Source organism: Egretta garzetta, unplaced genomic scaffold (assembly GCF_000687185.1).
Source record: "Egretta garzetta isolate BGI_Z169 unplaced genomic scaffold, ASM68718v1 scaffold72, whole genome shotgun sequence".
Taxonomy (NCBI): Eukaryota; Metazoa; Chordata; class Aves; order Pelecaniformes; family Ardeidae; genus Egretta; species Egretta garzetta.
In genome coordinates, this window is record NW_009259032.1 from 93,955 (window position 1) to 105,639 (window position 11,685).

The window sequence follows — 11,685 nt, forward strand, 5'->3', positions numbered from 1 at the left end:
GGTAGTGAGGGCTGGGCTGGAAAGGCGCGTCCAGAACAAGGGCGCCGAGCCGGGTGGGCAGCTCCCTAGCTTCTTAAATCTCGTCGCCGTCGTGTTTTCCTCAAGTTGAAGCGGGGAGGGAGCAAATGTCTCCTGAGGCGATGGGCCTGGGTTTTGGGCAAAGGTACCGGTCCAGTGGTGAGACCGGCTTGCGGCAGGGGAGAAACTGCCATCCATCAGTGAGCTGTTGCCTGCTGCTGCGCGGGGCTGCCCGTGGGATTAGCTATACCTCTGCGCTGCTCAGCTCTTACTCTGGCGCTTTTCCTGGGTAGATAGCATCTGGACAACGGCAAAAAGTGTATGAGAATCAGCTGGTGTTTCCCTCCGAGAGTTGTATAAGCAGACCTTCGGGACTTGTTAAAATACAGCTGTCATGTGATAGCACAAACTTGATTATAGACATGTCTACTTGTGTAAAGAAACTTCTTCAGAAATTTTCGCGTCTTTTATCTGAGTGCAAAATCTGCACCCATCAATCACTCTACTAAAAGCTGTTTAAAATTATGTTTAATCTACTGACTAAATATCCTTGGAATACCACATTTCATAAAATAGAATAGAATAGACTGTTGCAGTTGGAAGGGACCTACAACAATCATCCAGTCCAACTGCCTGACCAATTCAAAGCTGACCAAAAGTTAAAGAATGCCTTCTAAATACTGACAGGCTTGGGGCATCAACCACCTCTCTAGGAAGCCTGTTCTGGTGTCCGACCACCCCCTCAGTAAAGAAATGCTTCCTGATGTCCAGTCTGAACTTCCCCTGGCGCAGCTTTGAACCATGGAAATACTTTACTCTGTTTCGCATCTCCATACAAAACTCAGAACTTATTGCTATTTTTAAAGTCTATGTAATTTCATATCTCTGTCGTGTCCTAGACTAAGCTTGTTTCCTTGAAAGGGGAATCTTGGGGCTGGTGGATTTCCTTATGCTCAGGAATCAGGGACATTAAGTCAGTCACAAAAATGCAGGGATGGCTATTTGGTCTGGTTTGGTTCAACTCCCAAGAAACAGAAGAGGCATGGTTCTAAGGGACCCTGAGAAGTTTGTTTTTTTTTAATACGTTTGCAGTAGTAGCTCTTTTGCTTGTTCTGTGAAGGAGACAAACCTTGGATAAGTTCCCTTTGTTTTAGAAAGAGTGCAATTCTGATGTCTTTACCCTTACCAAAGGTTTTATTGGGAGTTAATGCCACCAAAATCAATGTAGTATTCAGTATAAGCATGGCAATATTTGCCAGAGTCATTGCTTTCAAATCTCACAAATCAAACACTGTTCCAACACAGTGTATTAAAAACATAAACATTCCCAGCCACACAAGCTAAATACAAGTTTGCAGTGTTGAAGATGGCTATGAAAAGGAGCTTTATTTAAAAGGACATAGAAAGGAGTAGATTTTTCAGTCCTTCAGGTTTTCCTTCTGCAAAAGCACGTAGCCCTCGTACACAGGCTTTGGCATAGGCTACAGAGGAAAAAAAAAAAGTAATGCTCTTTCTTATTACTGTAAATGCATGTTCCTCATGAGTAACTTGAAGTTTAACTGAAACAGATTTTTTTACAGGCCTCTTCTAGTTGTGTCCATTTTGAATAATATCTGGGGTACCATACTGAAATGTGTATACTTTTTTGCTGAGTTCCTTGTATTCTTTCTTAAACTTGGCCTTACAACTGCTCCATCAGCTAGTACCATATTAAGTAAGTGCATTTTACCTCCAGGCTTTTGATCCCTCATAGATGTTAGGTATATCAATGACTTTGGGCAGGCGGTGCATGCAAATGCATACTCATACCAAGTAAATCATACGTGATCATTTTCAAACACTGTGACTCTTTGTGCTTACAAGTTGATAATTTACAGTATCTACGGGTTACAACAGAAGGTATAAAGTGGCCCAATCTAACTTTGTGTGTGGGAAGGCACCAGAGGCCTAAGCTCTACTGATTCTCTAAGGAGGAAAGTAAATGCCTCTGGAGAGCGATTCAGGTCTTTCTGAGGTAGACTGAATCCATCCAGGCTGTATGAATATCTGACTGTAGGAGGAAACAAGGTTATCTTAGACTTTCAGTTCTTAACTTAAGTGTGCAGAGCTAGTGGGATGACTCCCAGGCCTTTCTTCCAATCAAGATATCACGCCACTGTGCTATCAGAGCAACCCTCATCCAAGCATGAAGTAATTTTCAGTGGAGAGCTGATCTGTAAGGGACCGGTGATACAGCACTTCAAAAACCACTAGGAAGGGACAGTCTCTCTTTGGTTTATCCCAGTATTAGTGTTTAGTTTTAACGTTCCATTCATAACAATTTTGGTAAGCCTATTAATCTCACAAGAGAAGATCCACCAGAAGCTGGTTCATTTTCTTAATGCTTGAAATAATTTGGATTTATAAGCCAGAAGAAGATAGATGCTTGATTTCTGTTTTCCTTTGATACAGGGTTGACTTGATAAGGGAGAAGAAAAAATTATTTAATTTGTTGATGATGATGGTGTTTGAATATATAGTCATGTAGGCATTTATGATAACTTACATACTATGATGTCCATCAGGATACTAATTTTTTTTTCCTCTAAAACACAAAAAAGAAAACAAAGGTTTTGAGTACTGTTTTGGAATTTTTGATTGAACCATTTCTGTTTCCTTATGTTTTTGGTTTCTTTTTTTTCTTTCATCATGCACTTTTATAATTACCTTTATTTTGTGTTTATATTTTCTTTGTGCTTCAATTTTTCTGTTGTCACCATTCCTTAATATATAAGCTAAGACTTCATGTCAGAGAAGTAAGTAGTAACTGAGCAAACTCAAATAGTGGTCACTGCTGTTTTTTCACATTTTACTATGGAATTCCAACATATTTTAGTCCTACTAATTGGAATAAAATTAGCAATTTCAGTATAATAGATGATGGCATTTTTACTCTGTATTTTACATTATTAGCAAGATGTAAAAACATGAAGCTATATTTGTTCTTCTGTCATTGACTTCATTGTAGTATGATAGCTGTACATGTGTGCACTGGAGGATTAAAGTACATGATCAAAAGTTTTGGTCGAAAAATACATGGATTGTAAATGGGCATTGGAAAGAATGGGCTTGTTAACACCACCTTTAGTTTGTGCTTTGGCATAATCAGTAGGTGCTAAAATCATGCTCCAATTTCCATTTTCGACTTTTCTAAATCTATATTTATGCCAGTCTGTGTGTTATGTCTGAATACCGTGTCTTAATGTGTAACACATTTTAATTTTTAAACAAAGCATTTGGACAACATGAAGTTAAAATATTTATTAATATTCATGATAAGATAGAATTAATTTTCACCTCATGATGAGTCAAAACCGAGTAACTTTTGTGTTTCAGATAGACTAGGACAAGGCTAATATCTGCTTTGATTTGGGGTTTTTTTGGTAGTGTTTCACTAGTTACAACTTGTGCTTTTTGAAAGAAGGGGGAGCGGCCTGACAGAGTGTGGCTTATGGTCTTGATCCAACACCATGATCTGATGTTGCCTGGCCAGTGAGAAGATAAATAGGCTTATTTGTTCTACCCTCCAAGTGTCTTATTTCTACAATATCTCCAGCGAATTTCAGCATTCATGGGCAGTTTTCATCTCCCAGCATGAGCAGCTGCCTTGAACATGTCGGTGGGTGTGTGAAATCCCTAAAGCACACAAGTGCATTCACGCAGCTTCATCTGGTTTGACTCTTTCTCATAGAGTGCTTCTTATTGAAGGCACGGTTGTCTCCTGGCATCCAGTTCTCATCTGTGCTGAGTGACAAAAAGGTGTCGGCACATCAGCATTAGATGCTTTAATTTGTTACAAGTAAGTTGAGGGAGTCATAGTCATATGTCTCTATTTTGCCTTATCCAGGCTCAGGCTAAGTAAAAAACCCAAATGCTGGTCACGTAGGTATTCACTGTGTTCTTTCTTTGCTGTTGCTAATGTGTGACCCACTGCACAGCCCTGGTATGGGCTGAGCTAGTATTTAATCTGGAAGCATCTAGAAACTGCAGTCCAGGTTGCTGTTTGGTATCTTAGTATTTCACATGTGGAATACTACAGATAAAACAAAGGTGGAGCAAAGATAAAAACGTGGCAGAAGATCAGAGAAGGGACTGAAGCATTTACAAGATGGTCGGTACTGTAGCATTTTTTTGTTAATTTTCCAATTAGAGGTCCTCTCTGCATTATTTTTGTCTGAGGAATTATCCTATCCTTTCCTTCAAAGGATGTGGTGAGTTGGCATCCACTTTTCATTTATAAAGATACTGGTATAAAGACCTTCTAGATAGCTGGGCATCACTTTATTTCATTTACCATCTTAAAAAAAAAAAAAATCCCATATTGGTCAATCATTTTTTGGGAGAGCCTTACCAGGAGAAAAGTAAATATCTGTTTGAATAACCCAGTTGACTAAGTTTTTAAAAATCTGAATACTTTGTAATTATGTAAATTCTACTGATTTAAGTCCTCCCTAATTTTGGTGAAAGCATTTTTAAAGTGATTTTCTTAACAGTTCAAGGACACAATCAGTTATGTCATGTCTTTTTTGCAAGTGTTTATTAAACACTGGCTGACAGTCACATTTCAGCCAGTCCCCTCACTTAATCGCTATGACAAGGCTTAGTGAATAGCAAGGGACATACATGACGGTAGACTTGGTGAGCCAGGATGTCATTCTCAGTCCCCTGTTCCATGAGGCTAAATTTCCTTTCTGCTGAGATCATCCTTCAGTCTTACAAAATAAATAGCTTATGTTTTTACAGCAGTGTGGCTGTCTTAATGTATTTATCCTCCAAAGATAAATGCAGAGTTTTGCAGTGTGCAAACATGAGTTGCTCCAATCCAAGGCTTCTAACAGATTTAATCTTCTAATTAATCCTTTAATTGTGCCAGTGAACTCATGCAAGTTTGCTTTTTAGCTCTTGGATGTATGTAGGAGTTTACTGAGAGGATGAGGTGACTTACAACACTGAATCATTTTAGGAATCATTATCCTCTGGGATTGTCCTGGATCAAAATAATAATAGTAATTAAATAAAATGCTCTTTCTCATCCTCACATAAAAGAGCTCTTGTCCGATGGTATTTCTTGCTTATTTGCTCATATGTAGCCAAAGTTACAGGTCTCAAGTTTACTAATTCATGCTGTGTCTGATTTATTTTCTCTCCACAATCTCTTTTTCTACCTACAACATGGTTTATATTTTTGTGAACTAATATTAATAATAATATATTAGTATTTTAAAATACTAGTAATCCATTCTGTATTTCTAGAAAGAGGTGTTAAAGTTGATTTCTCTTAGAGATAGTCATGAATTCTTAGCTCCTACTGGCTCGTTTTTTGAAGGGCTTTTTGCTGTAGACTTCCAGAAATGGCTCTATGAGCCACTAATATGAGAAGCACCATGTAGGAACTATTCCTACAGACCACAACTATTCTCTCTTTGTTTCACACTGGACATACTAGACATGTATTTTGCATTATTCCATAATGCAGAGTTAACAGTAAAATGGTTTAGGAAGCTCTAGAGGTTAATGTATTGAGCTGTTAAAAACTGTTTCTTCAGTAATGATTTCTCTGTGCACTACTTCCCTTGAGATTAAATGGAGCAACATGCTTTAAAACAAAAAAAATATTTTCTGTTATCAAGCTGTATTTATTTTGTACATCGTACTTTGACATTAGCATTGACATTGAAGGATGAAAGTATATGCACGTGGCTTCTGTATGTTTGAGTCTTCAGGGTCTCATGGCCTTAAAAAAATTTATACTTATGTTTAGGTTCAAGCATGTACTTGAGTGCTCTGCTAGACTGGGTCATTAAAGAGGAAGCACAGAAACATCCGGGATGTAATTTAGCTGAAGTCACTTGAATTGGCCTGCACGTTCTCTTCCTCCAAGCTAAATCAGAAGTAGTCACATTCAAATTATGTGTGCATGCCTTTCACCTTTTGGGCAGTATTAGAAAAAATATTTATTAACGGAAGCAGAAACAGCTCTGTTGAAGTAAATGATTTGCAGTTGCTTTAGCTTATCTCTAGAAGGAATTTGCATTATATATAATAGTCCTGAATTATTGAAGAAGTGCTGTGGAATCTGAAGGCTAGCAAAACTGAAGAGAGCAGGGAGTGACCGTTTGTTTTGCTAAGGCTTCCAGTGCTCTCATTTTGCAACCACACTGCGATTTGCTACAGGGAGAGTTATGCTCTAACTTGATGTCTCATAGAGAAGGAAAATGTTTGACTGTTTTTTTAGTCTTCAGACTCAACCTTAGTACGTGTTTGTTGTACAACAATAAGCCAAATCACTTTTCTTTACACCCAAAAAAGAACACTATTTCCTTATTGATCATTGTAGGAAATAAAGAATGTGAATAAATGGAAAGTGTTAGATAAAAGACCTCAGCGATATAGAACATTTAATATAAAAATACTCAGGTTTTCTGTAGATATATATTTTAAGATTTTCGTGGTTTGTGTTTTGTCTTTTGGTTGAAAAAACCGAACAGAACAAGCAGCCCTGTCCTGGCCTGGTTTAGCACTGCTAAGGATATTTATCCTCAACCCATTAGATACTGTTATATCCTGAGCTGAAGCCACAGTGAAGAACCCAAATAAAAGTTTGTCTCATTGGAGTACAGGATGGCTTTACAAAACGATGTTTGCTGTGAAAAATTTATTGCTATAAAACGAATGAAAAATTCTGAGTGCTGCTAATGTTCAGACCATTTTTAAACTGCTGATTTGGGGAGATAAATAAGAAACATTGTTATAAAGTAGAGGCAGTCACTTAGATGAATAAGCAGTCACTGAATTACCAATAATTTTCTGACATACAGTTAAAATCTCAGTGACAGAGTACCTGTTCTGCTCTTGAATTTAATTTGTAATTACGTGAGATTTTAATTACTTGAAGCTATTTTTCCAAATATATTGTAAGGTTTAACTGTCCTGTTTCCTAAGGCATAAGATTTGTAAATGTTTATCTAAAACGTGTTTCATTGATTTGTGATTTATCTTACTTAAAATACTTTGAATCAGTTCAGCTTCACATTAAGCAATCACGATGTTTTCATGCACAGCATACAAACTCTGTGTACACCTCCTTGGAAATGGAAAGTATTTTCATGTTGTAATTCTTGGGTTTCTCAGTATATGACTGATTATTTGGTTTGGTATTAATCTACTAAGTTGGCAAAATCCATTTTTGTTCCAGTGCTTGACTGGTGAGGAAATTTTTTCTCTGCATGGGATACTGAACAACAGCCACGTATCAAATTCAAGCTTCTCTACAATATGTCCTGCTGTTTTGCAACAGCTAATTTTTCACCCATGTGATCGTCAGGAAAACTTTGTGGATACATCTAAACCACATTCTTCACAAGGTTAGTTAATATTGCATTAATACTGCTACTGGAGTGGGGTTTTCTTAGGAAAATAGTAAGCATTTATCTGTACGTAATAGGAGTGTCTTGTTTAGGAGGATGTAGTTGTAAAGTGGGGACATAAAATTAAAATGCTGTTTCAGTTCAGCGGACTATCTAAACAAATATCCTCTCTCTTAACAGTGATCTATTCAAAATGTTTTAAAGAAAGGTGAAAGAACCAAGTAGGTAGTTATGGAATAATTTGCCCATTAAAGGAAGAGTCTTTTTGACCTGTTTTATTTGGATAATGGTTTATGTCCTGAAGCATAAGGACTCTTGCTAATAGCTGGTCAATAGGAGAGAAGATGGGAGTACAGAAGGGAAGTTTGTGCAGGTGATTTGCAGTGGGAAATCAGACTTAGTGGGATGTGCATGTATCAAGGCAACTCAAGGTAAAATTATTGACTGTTTGAGTGGAATTATTTGCAGGTGGGAGTCATGACATCGAGGGAGCCAGTGACTGTTTTGCTGAGGAAAAATAGGTTCTTTCCAAACTCTGACTCCTGCTTTCATGTAATCTTCTGTGCTGCTCCCTCCACATGGAACATCATCACATGGCTGAGGAGCCTTTAGTCTTCCTTCCTCCTATTTTTCTTACTATTGTTTCTGTATTTATTGTGTACAGAACTGTACAGTAGAGTAGAAAATGTAGGACAGGGAAGATTTAGCTGGTTAATGAAGTCACTTGTTGCACTGATAAAGATCAAATATGTAATGGCCCATTTATTTAACACAATATTCCAAATAAATTTATTGTTCCACGGGAAGCAGCTGAATTAAAAGTTAGGATGTTGGATGAGCAGGTGCCTAGTGGCAGTATTTATGAGCAGAGATACAGCAGTGTTTTTCATAACTTTTGAAATATTAGTATGAATAACATTCTGACTAATATAAGTGATGATATTTGTTAAGAATTATAAGTCATTACTAAAACTTAGCTGTGTCCGTGAATAATTAGAATTATATTTGAATAATCACTGAAACCATGGCATCGATTTACCATAGTTGTTCTAGACTGTTCATACCATATGAGGGCACATATTGTCAAGAAGTCCATAATATCTGCACTGGCAGGTGGGATCTGTCTTTCACTGTTTTTTTTTAGTTTGGGGCTGTTTCAATAGGTTGTATGTGGAAAGCTTGACCTATAGTTAACCTCCTAAGCTATTTAGACCATCCCTCTTGTTTTTCTTTTATCCTGCCAGCTCAGAAGCAATGTCCAGTAGCCAGATAAGCAAGGCAGCCTCTCCCTGCCCCTCCCTTGGCTGCAGCTAAAGAAATCTGCAAGGCCCATGGGTAGGGTGTTTTAAAACCACAAGCACATAAGGCTGTGACACATAGTGGTACCTATTTTGAAGGGAGATTCACAGGAGGGCCCAGTGCCAAATGCAGATGTTGATGTACGTACACCTCCACCCCATCACACAATGAATCTGTACTGTGGCAGCATTGAGACCCGCTGATTTCAGTTATTGCCCATGAAGCAATATCTTCTATGCATGTTTCCAGCTGTGCTTATGCAAATTTTCTGCCCAGGGACTCCAACAGTCTTAAGAATGTTCTATCTTCCAAAATACAAACAGACAAGACATACAGAAGAAATTAGTACAATAAGGTTTATGGGACAGCTACTTGCAATAAAAAAAAAAATGCTGCTGAAGCAGAGTAAAAGTTAAAAGGCAGCATATAGCATGTCCTTTTTCCGTGGGGTTTGTATATCTCATATCTAATGTAGCTGACCTTAGGGGCATGCTCGTGTCTTTCCCTTTCTTGCTTCTCTGAAGGGTAATAGGGAGGTGTATAGAGCTGCATGAAATAGCTGGAAATGCCCAGTGGCATTCCTTCTGTACAAAGCGAACAGGTTCTGTGCTCTCTGCTTGGCTTCTTCAGAAAGGCTTTCATACCCTTATTTCCTCTTCCTCCCAGCACAGGGAAGAGTCTGAGCCTGCCTCAGGGGGGCCCAGAGCAGTCATCCCCAACGCTGAGCAATGGTGTTCTGAAGAGGGCATCTTACTTGCACTCCTGCCATTTTTGTTTTTTGATTTCTTGTGGCTTTGGGTATCTTGGCTGTGTCTTTGTTCAGGCCACAGTTCTAGAGACAGAAAGAATGATGGTAGTCTGACCGCGCCACCAGACTAGGGCGAAGAGAGTGTGTGTCCTAAGTAGAATGCTCCGCTCTGAGGGGTAAGTCAGACTAGCCAGCTTGCCGAGATGCATGGACTCGTGAAAAGCTTAGTGTGGGCAGAGTCCTAGTGAATAAAACCAATTTTAAGACAGCAGTGCATATATGATATTGTGAAATACAGTCCATAATGCACAAAATTTTGGCAACATTGGTGGTCTTGGGATGTTATAACTTTTTTTCCCCAATTTGTGTTATTTTTATTGAAGTATGGGGTAATCTTCCCCTGCCCCCCTCCTCTTCCGCTCCCCCCCCATTTGCACTTCAGGTCTTTCTGAACTCAGAGAAAAGCTTGCCACAAGGGCCAGGGACACCTTCCTGGAGAACGCGTAAGAAAGATCTTACATTTATTATAGTCTTTGAAAAATGTCTTTAGTTTAAACTAGTCCCCATACTACTGAGGCTCATTGCAGGTTCTGTGGAATGCCTAAGATGGATAATACTTAATTTATTCTTTCATCGTCTGAAGTTATTTAATTGCTTATTTTAATTCTTCTACTTTGGGTGAGTAAATTGGAAACAAAATATCAACATGTAAAATCCCAAGTTCTTTGGGCTGTCCTGATCTAAGACAGAATTTGAAAAGTAAACCCACACCAATCTTCTGGCACCCCTAATCTCTGGTGAATCAGGAAGAAGAAAGGCTTTTCCTTTTACATTTTTTTTTGTGACAAAAGGGGATGCTACATACCAGTGGATTAGAATATGTCCCCACTTGTGAGCACAGGTCCTTTAGTACGTTATGAGACACCTCCCATTGCATTAAGTATACAAAATGGTGACAGCTGTATCATTTCTATCATGTGCTTCAAGTTAAGTGTCCCAGTCTGTTTTGCTGTTCTGAACAAAGAGTACCAGGATGAAAGTTAGACCATTTGTTAGTGAAGCATATAGTATCGTGAGAACTTCTCTCACAATTTGACAATTTGACCTGTTTTTCTGTGCTTGGTTTTAAGCTCCATTCTCCTACCTTTTTGTCATCCACTGATTTACACGCAGAATTTGTAAATTTATCCTCTTTATCTTTTGTTGTAAATAGTAATTAGTACTGGCTTTTTTATTGTAATTTTGAAACTTGTTCTAATTTTCTGTGTCTGATAAAGTAATTTGGGCAAGTACACTAAATGCTTCATATCTGATAAATAGGATTTTTATTTTGTTAACTCAGTTTAAAATAGGATTTTTATTTTGTTAACTCCGTTTAAAATACACATTTTGCACAGACTAATGTGTAGTTCTCCTCTGTATACTAAACTGAAAGAGGCTTGTGCTTCTATAGTAATCCCAAACTGTAAACAGTGCTTTGTGACTCATGATGGCATTGGAAGCCCATTTATTTATTATAGATTTTATTTCAAAAATATATTTACAATCTTAATTGCCATTTATTTTAATGAAAGTTAATCTCCTGTGTAGCTTAGTGAATCTACCCATATGTAGTTGTGTGTTTTTCCCTCCCTCCCCCCACCCCCCAAAAATAGCAAATGAATGTTCTAACTGGCATTGATTTACCTTCTGTAAATGCTTTAAATGTTTCTAATGCTTTCTGTTCTTGACATAATACAAAATTCATTACATATAAAAATTGTGACACTGTGCAAACAAAGTAGAGCCATCCGAGTTGCAGGTGAGGAATCTAGCTTAGTGCATTTGCCGGTTGTGTTGCAGGGAAGTTAGGCTGCAGATCATAATCTGATCTGTTAGATTTTTCTATGCAGAAAGAAATTTATAGTAACTTCTTTACATACATATTATAAAGCTTATAATGATGCAGCTTTCTGGGTTATACCAAACTCTTCTCATATAGCCAACATTGTGTTGGCTTTGATTGTTATTTGTGGTTAATTTTTATAGATGAACCCACTGTGTATATGGATAACTTTGTGTTTCCGTGGCAATCACTTGAGGTAGTGGTGTAGACCTCTTCAGTGCAACCTTTGAAGCTTTTCTCTGTACTCACAGGGACTTGAGGCATCACTGGGAAAAACAATAGTCATGCATGGAGGCACAACGTTGTGATGCTTATGAACAAAACCAGCA

At 38.0% G+C, this 11,685-nt stretch overlaps 1 protein-coding gene across 1 annotated transcript in view; it reads left to right on the forward strand.

Annotated features, from left to right (window-relative positions):
• The first annotated feature begins 140 nt into the window (after window positions 1–140).
• SLC39A8 (solute carrier family 39 member 8) overlaps window positions 141–11,685 on the forward strand; it is a 24,249-nt gene continuing 12,704 nt past the window's right edge. The window contains exons 1-2 of the mRNA XM_009634751.2: window positions 141–218; window positions 7,253–7,421. Coding sequence (XP_009633046.1) covers window positions 141–218; window positions 7,253–7,421 — 247 coding nt within the window. The remainder of the gene's footprint in view (window positions 219–7,252; window positions 7,422–11,685) is intronic.